The sequence below is a fragment of the Asparagus officinalis genome, chromosome 5 (genome assembly GCF_001876935.1).
Source record: "Asparagus officinalis chromosome 5, Aspof.V1, whole genome shotgun sequence".
NCBI lineage: Eukaryota > Viridiplantae > Streptophyta > Magnoliopsida > Asparagales > Asparagaceae > Asparagus > Asparagus officinalis.
In genome coordinates, this window is record NC_033798.1 from 36,115,820 (window position 1) to 36,134,506 (window position 18,687).

At 33.6% G+C, this 18,687-nt stretch overlaps 1 protein-coding gene across 1 annotated transcript; it reads right to left on the reverse strand.

Annotated features, from left to right (window-relative positions):
- Positions 719-12,887, reverse strand: LOC109843486 (protein-tyrosine-phosphatase IBR5-like). The gene is made up of 4 exons (XM_020412423.1): positions 12,777-12,887; positions 2,883-2,940; positions 2,685-2,791; positions 719-1,319 (listed from the first exon to the last, which is right to left on the reverse strand). The coding sequence occupies exons 1-4, from the start codon at positions 12,880-12,882 to the stop codon at positions 1,069-1,071; spliced, it is 522 nt and encodes a 173-aa protein (XP_020268012.1). The 5' UTR covers positions 12,883-12,887; the 3' UTR covers positions 719-1,068.

An 18,687-nucleotide genomic window follows, 5' to 3' on the forward strand; every position in this document is an offset into this window, starting at 1 on the left:
CATAATAGCTTACCAACTCAAGTAGACTCCCTTGGGTACCATCTGCTCTATAGAAATTCATTAAATTGTTTTAGATAGAACAAATTTTCACTGTAGACCCAAACCAATTTTTTATTATCAAAATCGACTAATTTTTTTTAATTATCAAAATCGACCCGTTTTATGCCACGTAGGCGTAATCCAGTTTCCTAATTAGTCGGGGTTGCCAACCCCGACTGTTTAGGAGTTGTTAAACCGGGTTTTAAGGCTTCTAATCGGGGTTTAACAACTCCTAAACAGTCGGGATTGGCAACCCCGACTAATTAGGAAACTGAATTAAGCCTACATGGCATAAAACGGGTCGATTTTGGTAATTAAGAAAAAATCGGTCGATTTTGGTAATTAAAATTCCGTTTGGGTCTACAGTGAAAATTTATTCGTTTTAGATATTCGTTTTAGATAACGGTCTCACATTTTTTAGTTACACCCCAAATCCATTTTAAGTAACACCTCGGTGTGAATAAGTATAAAATTAACAAAGATATTAGGTGACAAGAACAAAAACATAAAGAGTATGGTTATTACGATTTTAGTTCCTCAAAACTTTAATATTTTGATTTTAGTCTCCCAAAATCCAACAAGGCAGCGGACCAAAATATAGGATTTTAAAACATCCTATTCCCAGTAGACTAGTTTTACAATCCATAGAAGAAAAGACACTTAATACAGCGGCAAGATAACAGAAACAAGACTACAAAACTCTGTTTACTCTTATCATTCGGCATTTTCCTTCTGCAATACGCACGCAGAATTTATTGTTATCAAGTACATGAGTTCTAAATTAACAAGATAATACAAAAGAAAGAGGGCATATAGAACTACATAAATAAATAATAAAAAAGGGCAGAAGAACAAAACACAGTATACACAAGAAATCGCGTCATAAGTTACAGTAATAACACAGGCCAGAGCCCTAAAACACTTCTTTTTCTCCAAGAATACATGCACAAGCTAAGCATTTCCGTTTCACATTTTCTCGTATTTTTGGTAAGTATGAGGATGTAACGCACCAAGAACTCTTTTTAATCTTTAAGCACTGCTGCTGTCCATGGGAGCTTCGTTGCCGGCTCCGAAGGTAAAGTTATTAGGGGTAGTTCGCTCGAAGATAGAAGTTGTACCTTGGTTGAAGATTGGAACTGGAGAAGGGTCAGCTGGTCTAGGAAACCCTAGACCCAATCCAAATGTTGGTACCGGGTCAGGTTGAGGCTGGACCTGGATCTGCACAGCCTCCTGGGATCCAAAAACCTTCTTCTCGTACGCCACCAACTGCTCATGAACAGCTACACAATATAATATAGAATAAATTAGAAATTAGACAGTAGTTAAATTTTCAATATGGTTTTTGCAGTGCTTTATCACAAGGAAAATATTCACCATTAATCATATAGAATAATCATATGCTGCCATGTTACTGAAAAATCATAAATATAGGAAAATTATTCTTCCCACAAATTAAACAAGCATGATATTGTTTAAACCATTAAAATAATGAACATTGTGTATGATGTTTAGTTCCCATGATCTAATTAAATTATTCAGTTGTCCACACTTTTTACAGTATAATTTGATCCCGAATCTTACCAGTATAGTTAGGCAACTCGTGAGGCAAACTATACAAAGTCACATGATGCAAAGGACTTTAAAATGATTACATACCTTAAATTAAGGTATAATGTAGGTGTATAGCATCAACTGGGTTATATAAATACAGAATACACCGCATTGATCAAAAACCTTGATCAATGCCCAACCAAATATGCCAAAATCCTGCAACTTAGAGATATTCAATGATTAAATGTAATCACCTCAGGAAGTAGCAAATACTAACCACTCGAATTTGTAATAGAACTCCCAATATTATGAATGCACTTTATAAGCATTATAGACGCTGTATACCATGATTTATTATGTTAATTTGCATGGCTTCTCCTGTAATTTACAGGAAAGAGTTAACCCAAACCTTCCTAATTTCCAAGAAGCTCACCTCAAAGACATGATTTCATTTAGTACTTGGATATATAAAAATAACGATGTCTCTTCACATTGCTTCTATTTTTCTCAACTATTACTTCCTTGCCAACAAACAATGAGATATAATTGTGACTCTATTCCTTGAAAAAAGAAAAAGAAAAAAAGGTACCGTAGATATTTCATTTTTAACCTATAACTATGTTTCAGATGGAAATTCACCTACTATATAAAGTTAGTGTTTCAATCTTATGGTAGAAAATGTAGAGCTTCAGTTCCAGCTACGGAAATGGACAGATCATAAAATAAAAAAGATATTGTTATAAAGATTTATATGAGATGAAACATTCAATTCACATAACACGAGAAACATTTCTCAACTGTCACTTGTCAGCCATATGGATAATAATCATGGAAAAGAGATTGTGGAAAAGAATTTCCAATGAACACTTTAAGGCATTTAAAGAGAAAGGGAGCCATACTAGACGCAATGAATTAAGAACCAAAGAGTTAAAACAATAAATAAATAGATAAAAGCCTAGTGTCTTATTTTCTTTTAGCATATTCTCTTTTAACTCCTCCCAATCACCCAACACAAAAAGCAGATAGTTGCATCACATGTGAGTGTGTTGTTTTGATCAATTCCATATGCAATTAAAATCAGGGAAAGAACAAACCTGGCGAGAGCTCTACTTGAGGCCTGCGATCTTTCACCCAATGAAAACTTTGTGGCAGTCGCCATCCTTTACACTTCATCAAGTAGCCCATGACAATAGCTGGTGACCTGTAAAAAGGAAAATGTTACCATTTTTAAAAGGATAAACTAATAACAAACCACAAAAAGTTTTCCAACAGTTTTAATAAGTATAACTAACCTATTTTTTCCTGACATACAATGAACAAGGACACGTTCCTTCTCCTTCTCACATTGTTCTGCATAAAAGGTGGCAAACATTGTCATTCATTTGAGTTTATGTATGCCAAAAAGACTACATTGTAATGCTGTAAAAATGAATTCACAACTTTTAGTCTCCCCAAAATGCCAGCACGAAAAGTAAAGAATTAGATAAATATATAATAATAAAACTGTAATAGAAGTGCACTCGTCTTGCTTGTTTGACCTCTTTATTGTCAAAACAAAACATTCTAATTTTTGACATCCAGTATACTGTCAGCAAAATCCTTGGCTGCCAATTTTTACCACTATCACTAATACAATATCAACACAACAATTTGTCAGATAACCAATTTTCAAGAAGCTTATGCTGATGGTTCATGACTTCATGGGCTAACAACATAGGCTAAACAAACTTATTACTACCCCTCAGATGGACCTTGGCATTTGAACCATGCTGAAAGGTCTCTGAAATAAATATGATTCTTCAGAAAGACAAAAAAATAAGGCTATATAGTATATATTTAAATTGCCAATGATGAGTCTGAACTCAGGACTTCCTGAAACATTGTGCTTCAATAGCAGATTGGATAACAGAGATTGGTCACATAGCAATGTGCATCAAGCAAACTTCACACTTAATATCATTACTAAACATATAGTTTATGCTCACTTCCAACACCGCACCATGTAAAATCAAAGACAATGCTCCTCAACACTATCTTTACTATTATAGCATGGATAAAAGGAACATTGATTCTTAACTATCCACTCCATCACATGTCATAAACATCCTAGACGGTAACATTTATGTGAAGCTCACCTTGTGCTTAACACCAGACAATAATTTATCATTACACCCACACACTACTAAAACATAAAATCTCATTCAATGTAAGATATACATCTCTGTTCCTCCAATAATAAATGCAAGAGAAATAAAAACTACTTGTTAAAATTGATGAAATCAAGTCAACAATGTAAACTGTAACCTGATACAATAAAATTATAAACTAGGTTGAACCCAAACATGCCAGAACCCAACCCCTAAATTAGAAATTTGCGTAAGGCTGTAAGCTTTGGAATTCTCCTGAGCCTGCTAGAAGGCCAAATTTTCAACCCTGTCCAAACCAAACACGGAGGAACCTGAGTCCAAACTTAAAACCCCATCGATACCCTACAAATGTACATACATGCATGCTTTCTGTGCTTATGATATTCAGCAAAATAGCTTGAGACTAGACAATGAATCAGCAGTGTGCTCCAAAAACACCATTCCAATGCAGCTTCCCAATTACATAGTAACACATTAGTGCCTACAAGTATCTGAGTATTATATGACTGTAAACATGCTTTTCAGAGAATTTGGAATGGATGTAACTCTAGACCCTCTCAACCATTACAGTGCTTCCATAAAAAATTCGTTATAGCCTACTTTGGTTGATACCTTTTGAGTGGTAAAGCTTTGATTTCTGTAAGTAAAAAGTGGTTAAGTAAGCATAATTCACATCACCCATCTGAATAGTCTGTCACTTAAGATCCAACATGAAAATGGACCCAACCAAAATCTAATATATAGACCTTAGCCTCGCAAAGCTCACCCAATATTAGCTAGGGATGATACTAGTAAAAACGTGCCCAACCTGGCTAATTGACACCTCTGTGGATAGAGGTGGAAATGAACCACATTCTATATGATTCAAATAACAAAATGGTATTCGTATCTGATTTGCTTACATATTCGCTAACTATTCACGAATAATCATTGCACAGGTTCTGTACCAAATTATTCGAAACTATTTGTAAGTTATTTGACAATTATTCAATAATAAAAACAACCAGTCTAGTATTTATACCAAAAGAATAAAGATCACAGAAAATATCCACAATGGAACAACATAAACATATTTCACAGAATATGAAAGTTAAACAAATGGGGAAAATATATTCTCGTACAATAAAGTAAAGACAAGTTTTCATATTGTCTGAAAGCTAATGCTAATAAATGGCACATAAACATGTTTCCATAAAATTGATGTAAGTATATTGCATCTCCAGTGGTATACTCTCATTTACTTAGGAAACAAAACGTTCCAATCTACCAAACAAGAAAGTAACAAAAAATTAAAATTCATGTTTAAAACTACTAGTTGAAGCCTTTTGAATCTAACTTGAACTAGCCTAGCTTTTCCATTTGATACGAGTTGTCGTGCGAGCACCTTTGATCGCGGAATTATCAAAGGTGAGTTGAGGAGAAAACAATAAGAACACAAGAATAACTCAGGTTTTGGACGAAGGAAAATATCTTCTCTAGATTATGAGTATGCACTTTACAATCTCTCACAATCTCACTCTAGAATTGAAGAACAAGCTCTCCAAATCTCAATTACAATCTAATCTCTTGATTAAACTCTCTGATTGTTTTAAACCCTAAAACAATCCCTTATATAGGTGTACAAACGAGGGTGGCAAAATGGTAAATAACCAAGCCCAACCCAAACAGGAAAACGCGTAAATAGAGTCCTTAACGAATCTAGAAAACTCTGATGAGTCGACTCATGAACAGTTATAAGTCGACTCATGACTCATATGAGTCGACTCATAACTGATGAGTCGACTAGTCAGAAACTTTTGCTAACATGGCTTGATTTCTTGAGTCGACTCATAAAATGACCGGTCAGAGCCGAACTGCGAACTAGGCTTGGTTTCGTGAGTCGACTCATGATAGGCATGAGTCGACTCAACCTGATGAGTCGACTCATGTACATGTATGAGTCGACTCACAGGCTGAAATCTGGATACTTTTGACTCTTCGATTCTCTACCTCGTTCCTCGCTCCAACCTGCGTTCTCCTGTACTAATTGACACCTCTATTCTCATGCTATCATGAGAATCATCTATCATCAAGCTCCCATGAGGATCGTTAAGTTCCGAAGAGAAGATATACACGTATCACCATTCTCAATCGATTAACATATCAACCACATGAGAGCGAAACTTTAAAACTTAATACATTAAAATTCCTCATTAACAAGATATCCATTAGGATTTCTCTATACAACTCCAAACAAAGATTGGGCTTTCTTTGAAACTTCATTGGCATTATTTAAGTTGTTACTATATCATTGATGCCTTGAATGAACCTACAACAGTTAAGAACATGGGCTATCTCCAATAGCAAAGTATCTATAATAAATAAACATGTATCTATTACCACTACCCAACACGTAAGTTACCTGGGTACTTCTATCTGAAGCCGTACCCGTATATGACACATACTTGTACTCATATCCATTTACAAACTTCGTACAAACTCCTAGTATATATGCATAAATTTATTCGGGCATGTACTCAATTATACAATGCATGTTTTAAATTAAAACACTTGTCAAGCACTTCTTGGTATATCCTATACTTCACATCCACTTCCAAGAAACTCGTTTGGACATATGTTCGGATCTGAACTATGACTTTAAAAGGTCATTTAGGTGTCTAGTTCAAAAATATGCAATTTTCCAATTTATAATCCACATAATAAAAGAAACATAAAATTTTAAAAATTTAATTATCATAACACATGAACGAAGAACAATATTGATGTCATGTAAACTATTAATATCAATATTAATGTATATGTGTAGATAAATGTGTATATAAATATTATACAGCTGTGTCCCTATACCCTACATTTTACAAATTAATTGTGTTGCGTACCCATACTGTTACCCGTTTCCATGCAACATAGCCAAACACAAACAGTAGATTTAGATGCCACAATGAAAAATAAGAGTCGCAATGATGTCAGCTGCCATTTTTGACAAGATGTGATACTTTAATTGATTCGCTTTTCATCAATCTAGAGCACTAAATAAATCTGCAGTTCCATCATAAATAAACTAGATTGAATTCTAGAACTCAAATGTACTTGAAAGAGCATGCATCTATTTGTGTGGAGCTGCAAACTTACGTTTCAATTCTTTAGATTGTTAGAGAAATAATTGGGGTATCAGATCTCATCAAGACTTGCACAGATGATATCCTTGCAGTTTCTATTTCCACAGTAGCATTCAAATCTACTTTTAATGCTAGGGAAGGATACTAGATCAGTATCATGAATCTCTAGACAAGACAATTGTTAAAACATTGATTTGTGAAGAAGATTAGATGCAAACAATATATGGCATAGAGAAAAGAAGGTAGTTATATTTAAAAATTCAATTCCAAGCAAATAGTTTTGGACTTAATAATTAATTCTATATAAATTTTGTATGGATGCAGTATGCGGATGAGACAAAGCAAACAAAAATATGTTGTTGGATTCTTAAGTGAAGATATGTTTATATATTATATATTACATTGTTATTGTATCATTCATATTATCAGCTATTACAGGTCCTTCTAAGGCATCAACAAAAACAAGAGCAACGATGTTGATGAACATTCAGAGAAAACCTAACTCCAATTAGAATGTATAGCTAGGAAGTATAGTAACTCCAATTAGAATGTACAGCTAGGAACTATAGAGCAATCTTAATGAATATGTGGTTAAAGAGGAATTTTAATCTATTTGAGTTTTAATGAATATGTGCCTTTTACATTGTTGTATAGGAATATGTTTTTCCCATTTGTTCTTTTATATTGTATGAAATATGTTTACGTTGTTCTATTGTTGATAATTGTCTACCGTATTTTACTTTTTGGTATAACACTTACTAATTACTAAACTAAATGATTTTTACTACTGACTATTTGTGAAATAACTAACAAATAATACCAAATAATTCGCTCCAAAATACAAAAAAAACCTGCTTAACGAATATCCACGAAAAGTTAGCAAATATCTAAACATGTAACTGAATCATATATGTTTAATACCATTTTGGTATCCTATTCGAACTCAAATACAGTAAAAATAGAATAAATTTAATCGAATTTGAATTTGAATATCATACTAACTGATTCGATTCATATCCATCCATATGGGTTAGTCAAGTAGAACCCAAAACTAAAATTTGGATAATTTATAAGATAAGCATTTATATTTTTAGTCAACCAAAACCAAAAGTAGGATAAAATTTAAGGCGCCAATTGGAGCTGTATCAAAAACAGAATAGGAATAACTATTACAAATTATCTCACTTATTTCATATCTCTATACAACATAGGGAGTTCTAGTCTATCAACGTATCCTATCTTTTAGCCTAGAACATGTAGTAAGAGCCTGGATGATGCAACACAAATCAAGATCCGAATCTGAAAAAAGATTTGATGAAGATTTGGAGCTGATTTAGTTTAACCAAGATTAAGATAAACTAGTTATGGTTTTATTTGATTTTATCTTTCTACTTTGGTTAGGATCCTATCCGATGTTATCTTCTTTTAGTTAAGATGTTATTTGATTTTATCTCTTCTTTAGTTAGGATTTTTTTATCTTCCTAGTTTTCATATAGATAAGATTGTGATTCTCATTTGAGGGAGGATGAGAAAAAAAATGTTTGTGAGGAACCCTACATGTAAATTACAGTAGCAATAGGCATGTGAGTTGCCGACATGTGAAGTGCCGAAGTGTGAAGCCAAAATTTGTATCTTTCTTTTCACTAAATGAGAAGGCAATTTTAACATTTGTGTTTTTTTATTTTTTATCCAAATATGTCTCCTCTCTCCATTGTTCGTTCCACCGTCCATTCCTCATCACTGGAACTCTCACATTTCTTTTCGTGTTTTTTTATAATTTTTCATAATTCTTTTCCTTTCTCCATCTTCTCTTTGTCTGATGGTCACTGCTATCATCAAACTATGTCATCAGATTGGACCGCTTCCCATCTTATTTTTGTCTTTACACATTATTTTCTTTTTTATCAAATATTAGAATTCTATAATTAATTGAAAGTAAATCAATCGCAGATTTACAAGTTATTAAAAAAACAACTGAAATCAAGAGATGAAGAAAAGAGATGTAGGGGCGCAAGAAAAGAAAGAAAATGGTTTCTTGTACTATAATAATAATATAAAATATCAAAAAATTTAAAAGTTACAAATTTCAAATTATTATTATAACAATTATTAACAATATCCAGTATTCTAACCAAAGTTATTTCAACAATATTTAACACTAAAGTAAACAATTATTAGTAATAATAAGTTCAAAAATATATACAAACAGTACTCAGTATAATCAAAATGCATAAATTACTTCTTGATTATCATAAATTATCCACATAATTTTACTAAGATATCCTGCTTCAGAAATGTATCCCAATCATCCCACTTCAAAAAATTGTTCAACTTTAACAATTGTCTCAGTTCTGATGAAAATGTTCCAATTAACTAACACACCCTTAGACAATATTACTAATAATTAATTATCTACATAGGTAATAAACAAGATGGCCAAGAGGTAGTACAAATATCAATACACGGTTTACAATGATATAAAAAGTCAAAATTTCACTTCAATGATGATGTTTTTCCATTGTCCCAAAAAATACATGTTCCTATGTAATATTTAAGTACAATATTTAATGAATCAAAAGCTGAAAAGGGTGGAAGGAAATAGTTAAGTACAATACTTAATGAAACAAAAGCTGAAAAGGGTAAAAGTTGAATTACATATGTAGAAAAATCTGATCAAAAATATAGAAAAATGAGGATGAAAATATAGGTAAGCTGCGATTTCAGACAATTAAAAACTATTTAACGATCCAGTCTCCTTGATGCTATAATCATATAGCACAGAGCAGTAGAGATCTTGATATTGGAATTCTTTAATTCTAAAGGCTAATATATAGATTCTTTGGCAAAATATAAATTATGTTGCTAAGTGTATAATATATTAGCTGATATAAAAGTCAGCTTACAAACAGATGACTAAAAACATTATTAGTTATTGATGATGCAATAATTTTTAACAAGCAATGAATCTTTTTCAAACAAAATAATCTGTTGCTTTCCATAATTATTTCTACCTTTTTGTTAATTTTTAGTTTTTACATTAATGAAAGTTTCATAAATGGTTTTTAAGCCTAAAATTAAACTTATTAATTAAAAATATTATAAGAACTTATACGTAAATTATCTATGCTTATTACAATTGGAATACAAGTTGGAATTAGAAAATGCACGTATGCACAAAACGCAAATAAATAAATATACATGTAACATCTAGATTATAAACAACCTGGTAGAATATAAGTATATCTCAATTATATAATGAAATAGAGGTTTAGCTAATAAAGTATATGTATATAACTTTTTTCACATACAACAAATGTAAGTTAGTCTTCAATTGTTTGTCTCTTATACTATATATATATGGAGTTGTCAGAAAGTGTTTGTACCTTATATTAAATATGTGGAGTTATCTACTGACAGTTCTCCGTGCAAAAACATTTATACATGTGACAGCAAAGGAGAACGGATTTTTGTCAGAAACAAAATGCCAAACTGAATGGATTTTCATCAGATTACTAAATGCAAAATGATGCCTATTTAACTCAAAATCTCCGGCCTCCTTCATACTGCCCTAAACCAAGCCTCAACGCTAATCTGAACGTAAGTTGCAAAGATTCCACAGCCCTACCTAATAGAAGCCTCTAACTCTACAAAGGGATATAAATTAGGTTTTTTTTTCCGCATCAAATTAGAATTTTTCAATTTCAAATTAGGTGTTTCCACCAATTTTCCCCAAAGATTTTCTCAGGTCTTTCAACAAGTGTCGGCTGATATTGGCCGATGCTGAGCCTGCAACTTATAATTGCTTTGACCCAAGAATAGTGGGAATGTTTCATCACAAATCAAAATCCATGACAACAGGCCGATTTTTAATCCTTGGTAGAAAGCCTTCTTAGATTAACCGGATATTTGATATTTGTTTTGGAAAATTTATCCTTAGAAGTAGGAAGAGCTTAATAATGATTGCAAGTCAGATGAAATATTTTCTTGTCTAGCAACTGTAGCATGCTCAGAATGGTACCATAGTTCTGTTGAATGGAAAGCCCAGACGGGACATTAAAAATTTCAAAAACATAAGGATCCAAGACCAGGAGGACATAAATGATGTGAGATGTCAGCAATAATTTTAATATACATGCTATAGAACCTATAAAAAGGTTGAAGCACTATTTCATTGAGATTTTGATGAAAAATTCCTTTGTAGTTTCCCTTAAGATATGTCTGCCTTCTGCTTCAACAACTTCCACAATCTCTCTTCTGATTTCATTGCTTCTCCGTCAATTACAGGTATGAATAATTATTTACGCTTTGCCAACTTATGATGTCTATTGGACTAAATTGCGTGAAAACATAACCGTTATGCAGTGCTAGAAAACAATGTCTTCCACGAGTGGAACAGATTCATACAAAAGAACCTTATTCTTGTGCTCTCAACAAATGGCAGACAGGTACAATATTCATTGGAAGAATTTCACTTGGAAACATCAAAAACCAATCACAATCAAGGATAACTTATCTATTATGATCGTCTCAATAAGAACACAAGTACATATCATAAGAAAGCCACCATAAATCTTCAACTATATTTTTAACAGAATTCGCATGGTATAGGTTCTCAGTCCAACAAGATTTTCTAAATTCCTCAGATTTAATGGAAAAATACACAAGCTAACAGCCTAACACTCAAATAACAAGGTGTCAAGATCAAAGAACCACTGGTAAAGCTAAACACAATAGAAAATTCAAGACGACAACCAAACGATACTTCCAAATTTTTAATTATTCTCTTACCACATCCTCATGTAAAAAGAGAAAATTTCCATATTATTATGTATCCAGAAAAAAGTTCAGCTTCAACCTAAATTGTTCTCTTAGAACTGGACAGGTAATAGTTTGCAGGTACTAGTAGAGGTAATCATGCTTTATATCCTCATTCTTTCAGACCCACAGCTAAATTAGGGCTGGTAATGTATCAACCACTATTTTCAAGTTTGGAATTGGATCTTAAAATCACATCTGGCAGTTTAGCGTGCGGAGTATTGGTCATACAAATTGATCCACTAATCTATTCGATTTAGATATGAATCCTGAAAATATTTTATTGTTCAATTAATGTAGGGTAACCGAATCTGCTAACCATGTAGCTCAGGATACAAATTTGACAGCCATGATAAAGCGTTCAGATTGAATCCTCAAGCGGTCTTAGTGGAATGGAACAATAGATAATCCCACAAACTTATAACAGATCCTCAACTGAATCTTGAAGTGAACAAACTGAATCCAGCCTGTTGCCCAAGCTATATCAACCTTGTGTTGGGCTTGAACGATGCCATTTTATATTTCAAAATAGCCAGACTGGTACTATACAGAGAAAGAAGATATAAAAAGCAAGAAACAAAACATTTCTATTTGAGAAGTATAAGATAAATGCAAAGGTATAAAGCTGACATATTAATTTCTTAATTTAGCAAAGAAGATATCCCTCTTGTTCAAATGGAAGAACTCGTGCAAGAAAGCCAAAATCTCTTTTGATAAGAGTGAGGAATCTTTACCATAATGATAAATCCAAGAAATTGGATGTATCATCACAGAAAATTTAAAATATAAAGATTACATGGTTATTGATTGATTTAGGGTCAACATTTTATCCCATGCAATAAAGGCATGTAAGGAAAACCGTAAATATAGCTTCACAGCAAAGGGTTGTTGAATGGCATTGACAAAGGAAAAATGGGTGAGAAGAACAAATGTCGGACAAGTTCTGAAATTCATTCCCAATATGAAAAGATTTATTTTATATATATATATATATATATATATATATATATATATATATCTTATAATTGGCTATTTATGGTTTATTTTTAAACTATTTTTGCTTAATACAGAATATAATACTGATTAGGAAAACAAATCTCTGTACCTAAAAATTTGATTGCATCGTCAAATTGCAAAGTCTTGTCATCTTGGAGACAATGATACACGAAAGAATTCTTATAAAGATTTTGGCAAGCAGGAACAGTCTGCATATCAACAATTTAGCAGCAGGTGAAGCCACAATAATGGAATCTTACTAAATATGCTAATAATATTATACATTACTGGAATGATACAAGGCAGATAATTGGATATGCAGGATTAGTGTATCAGATATATAGGAATAAGGATCTAATTACAATTGATGGCAGTATAATGCTAGTCCACAATGACTAGATGATTTCGAATAGCTCTAAGCAAGTTTCTCCTTTGCAAATATTAATAGATTAGCATCTGTTAATTTTCCTATTAAATGATCCAGGAGAATCATTGAGCGATCAGGAGCTGAATTATAAGTGTTAAAGTTTACATTACGTTATCCAGAACAGAATTTCATGAAAAGTTGAAAACAGACATAAATTCATGTGATACTGAATTTACAAGATCATGTTCGGATCAGGAAGCACATAAAGTGTACTGAGATGCCAGTGGCCCGAAGAATAGTCTTTCAGGGTACCAAACGAATTTGATAGCAACTTAAAGCTGGAAAATCCTCAACAATAGGACTCAAGAAAAATGAAACATGACTTAAGCAAAATAACATCGCTTGAACAGGAGCTTTAAGGTCTTCAAACTTTTATGCACTTTAACATGTAGAATAAGCTCCATAATAGTATCATTATTTTAATAAATTATGCATATTTTCTGATTAAATAGATCAACAAATGAACTAGTCTAATTTGTGTGCTTCTCTATCCCATTTACTTCTCGAGCTACCAGTTAATAATAATAATAATAATAATAATAATAATAATAATAATTATTATTATTATTATTATTATTATTATTATTATTATTATTATTATTATTATTATTATTATTATTATTATTATTATTATTATTATTATTATTATTATTATTATCCGTTTGCGGTCAACCGCCGCAGCGGCGACGGCGGCGGAAGAACGCGATCCAGCTCACAGGACAGCGCTTTTCCGAGCGAGATCCTGACGCACTTCTCTTACCTCGGGAGCTACGACAACGCGTCTAGGTCGAGCTGCTGAAGACCTCATTGGATTACCGAGGATTACTCAATGTAAGTAGCAGTTGTTGATTTGTTCGTATATTGCGAATGTTTTTGGAGTTATTTCTATGATTTTTGCTAAGAAATTTTATTTTAGATTAAAAGTAGTCGGTGAGAATGGACCATGAGATGGAAGATGAAATCGAGTTTCTAAGGATTTTGGGAAAAAGAAGATCTGATTTGAATGTGATTAATTTGTTGTACATTAAATAGTGATATTGTGGATATCCTAATTTAGAGTACTACTTGACCCTTGTCTAAGAGGATAGATACCAGTTACCTGAGTGATTTCCTCTAACAGCACAATTCCTACTACTTCGTAATTTCGGAGAGCACCTATGAACCATGGAAATGGAACTTCGACCGTACACCACCCGGTTGTAACCAATGTTAAGAATGGATTTTGGAAAGAGGAAGTTGCGATGTAGAAGTTGGGAACTTTAACAGACTTACGTTTCATCGTGCACATGTGACTGCTCTATAGTGACACACCTGTTCAGCTCGTTTACTATCTATCAGTTTTGTGCTTATAATTGTACAGTAGACTTTAAAAAATCGAGACCTTTAAAAAATTATCTTACTAATTTTAATCCGGTTACTTAAAAATTTATTAAGTGATGCATAATCCGAATAGATCGCCTGGACAGAGTTATACAATCATTAAGAAGCAATTTTTCCTAATGGTAACAATATTGGTGAGTATGACTCGAAACTGTTTGCGGGTTCTCTCATTAATGAATAACAATGACGCGATGCAAGACGTCAAACTTATATTTCATATAAGATATTAAGATTAAGCAGCAAGTATCTCTGAAACAACTTTTGAATTATTAATGAGTAAGATTTCATGTGATTAATCATCCCTGAGAAGTCAGCTGCAAATCAGGAAATAAAATTGTATAAATCATATGAAGGCATCTTCTAAAATATATTCGCAATAGAAATCGTATTTATTCCCATTAATTCATGAAATATATATACGCGGTTTCCTTTTGAAGCACATGAATGCACCCATGGGCTACTTAAATGTTAAGATGAGATAACACTTATTAGAATTGACATGCTGAGATTATAGAACACATATCATTTCTTATTGCAAAGTCGCACAATCAATAAATTTAGCAATAACTTTCCTCACTGCAAGGGGCCAGGATATTCTTGTCCTTCTTATTCATTTTTTTAAAGTATGAGAGAAATTACGACTCATATGAAGAGATTAAGATTTATAATAATAATAATAATAATATAATAATATAAATAATTAATTATTATTATTATTATTATTTATTATATTATTATATTAATGGTAGCTCGAGAAGTAGGGATAGAGAGCACACAAATTAGACTAGTTCATTGTCTTGATCATTTAATCAGAAATTGCATAATTGGATTAAATAATGGATACTATTATGGAGTTATTTCTACATGTTAAAGTGCATAAAAGTGTGAAGACCTTAAACTCCTGTTCAAGCGATGTTATTTGCTTAAGTTCATGTTTCATTTTTCTTGGGTCCGATTGTTGAGGATTTCCAGCTTTAAGTTGCTATCAAATTCCGTTTGGTACGCCTGAAAGACTATTCTTCGGCACTGCGCATCTCAGTACACTTTATGTGTTCCTTGATCCGAAAATGATCTTGTAAATTCAAGTTATCACATGATTATGTCTGCTTTTTCAACTTTTCATGCAAATTCTGTTCTGGATACGTTAATGAAACTTTACACTTATAATTCAGCTCCTGATCGCCCAATGATTCTCCTGATCATTTAATAGGAAATTAACAGTGCTAATCTTTAATATTTGCAAAAAGGAAAACTTGCTTAGAGCTTTCGAATCATCTATCATTGTGGACTAGCCATTTATTTACTGCCATCAATTGTAATTAGATCTTATTCCTATATATCTGATACACTAATCCTGCATATCAATTATGCTTGTATCATTCAGTAATGTATAATATTAATTTAGGCATATTTAGTAAGATTCCATTATTGTGGGCTTCACCTGCTGCTAATGTTGGATATGCAAGACTGTTCCTGCTTGCAAAATCTTTATAAGATTTCTTCGTGATAATTGCTCTCCAAGGGACAAGGACTTTGCAATTTTACGATGCAATCAATTTTAGTACAGAGATTTGTTTCCTAATCAGTAGTTATATTCTGAGGTATTTTACTGTTTGCATATATAATATAGATATATATATTATATATATATATATATTATATATAATTATAGTATATAATATAGAGAGAGAGGAGAGAGAGAGAGAAGAGGAGGAGAGAGAAGAGAGAGAGAGAGTTAAGGCTCCTATTAATTTTAGTTGATCGTCACCCAAACTTCCCTAGCACTCATTTTATTAAATAAAAACCTTTTTTCATACATGCCAAGGACCCTTAGCAATAGGAGTGCGCTTTAAAAAGTTGCATGGGGCCCCTATACACGGGGATCGATTAAATTTAGAGCTTGTGCAATCCGAGTCCTGATGGGGTGCTGACTTGTGAGAGCAGACCTATGAATTGCCAGAGAGGAGCCTAGCAGCCAAGTCGGTTTGTGCGCGATTTTATTTTCTGCCATAAAGAGGGAGAATTTTACAGAGAGCTCTTAGCAAAGCCCGCAGCGGCGACGGCGGCGGAGAGCGCGATCCAGCTTCATCAGGACAGCGCTTTCGCGACGAGATCCTGACGCAACTTTCTGTACGCTCGGGAGCTACGACAACAGCGTCTAGGTCGAGCTGTCTGAAGACTAACCATTGGATTTACGAGGATTACTCAATTGTAAGTAGGGCAGTTGTTGATTTGTTCGTATATTGCGAATAGTTTTTGGAGTTATTTCTATGATTTTTGTAGAATTTATTTTACGATTAAACCGCAGACCTCGGCTTCCTTGTGATAGTGGCCGCAGACTCCGCAGGGGTTCTCCCTCTCTCTCTTCCTCATCGAGATCGGATCGAGTTAGAAAACCCTAGATTTTTTTCGTATTTGGGGATCGACGTTGAAGAGGTTAAAATAAGGATTTTTGAGGATTTTTATTATAAAAGAGGCAGAGGACTTTTTATAGAGCTTTCCTTCCGTACTCAAAAAAAATATATATATAAATAATAAATAATAAATAATAAATAATATTTTTTAAGAAATAATTGTATTAAGACCCTAAAAATTACAAGTAGTCCAACCCCTGTTATTTCCATCTTATATGGCCTCAAATACGATAGGCTTTTGTGATTCAGCCTCCATTTACACTTCCCAAAAAAAAAAACCAAAAAATGTTCTGAAAATACCTATATTCTTCTTTTTCTTCTTCATCTCTCTCTAATGGAGACCGCAACTATGGTGAGATTTCTCCTCTCTTTTCCCACTCCCAACTCAACCCTCTTTTTAAATCCACCTCCATTACCTCCAATATCGGTGTTGTTGCTAATGTTGATGCTCCTCCCTTCTCTCGGCCTCTTTCCTTTCTTCTAACCCTAACATTAACCCTAACCTTCATAGCTACTCCCCTCTTCTCCTCTCTCCTAACCCTAACTTTCCGCCTCTCTCCCTCTTCCTCCTCTTCCCCTCTAACCCCGTCGTCTCCCTCTCCAATCTTCCCCTTCACTATCATCGACCTCAAGTGCACCCTCCGACGGCTGGCATCTCCCTCTCTCGCCTCCCCCTCCGCCACCACCAATCTCAAGCATATCATTCGACCATGTTGTCTCCCTCTCTCACCTCCTCCGCTACCATCAACCTCAAAGGCACCTTCTACCCCGCCGTCTCCCACTCCCGCCTCCTTCTCCACCATCGACCTTAAGTGCATCCTCTGACCCCGCCACGTCCCTCTCTTGCCTCCCCCTCCGCCACTACTGACTTGAAGCGCATCCTCGACAAGTTCAGCTCCAACGATGAAATCAAATCTCCTCCTCCAAGCTAGCTGTCATCTTCTCCTCTGTTGACCACCCGCTTTCCTTCTCTAAACTCTCTTGCATGATGGTTGGGACAATCATATCTATTATCAAACTCCCTTTCTCTCTCCTCACTATCGCCAATCCCCATTGCCAATCTCTGCACCGAGCAAATCTGCCTCCTCAAAACCACCTACAACATCCTCTTCTCTCCCCTTAACTATTTCTCTTAAATAAATCTCATGATTGGATTATTTGTGATTTTACTTCTTAGTGGTAAATTGGAGCTTGCCCATTTAGTTTAATTGGAATGGATGAGTGAGATTTGGTTTCTTAGTATGTGGCTATTTGTAGCTTGCTTGTAAAGTGTTTGATGAAATGCCAAAGGGAGATGTGATTTCTTGGATTGTGATAGTAACAGGTCATGTACAAAGAAAGTGTCACAGAGATCTCATTGTGCAGTTGTGTGTATGTAACATTAAAACTAGACAAACATATAATTGTATCGGTTGATTGTGAACTATGAAGGATTAGCTACGATTTTTACCTTGATGATGTTAACTTTTACTCGTTGGATGTTAAGCTTATAGCATAATTGTTAAGTTTATACAATGAATATTAGTTCTAAACCTTGAGCGTTAAGTCTACCTATTGATTGATAAGTTTATCCATTGGTTATTAAGGTCACCCATTGGATGTCAACTACATAGATTATCAGTTAACTTTAACAAATGGATGTTAGATATATGAATTAGCTAAAGATACTCTAAAAATTATCACTTTTGATAGTTATAGTACAACCTTGACAAGTATAACATAACCTTAACATGTACACCGTAACCTTAACAAGTATGACTTAACCTTAACATGTACATGGCAAGATTAAGATGTATGTC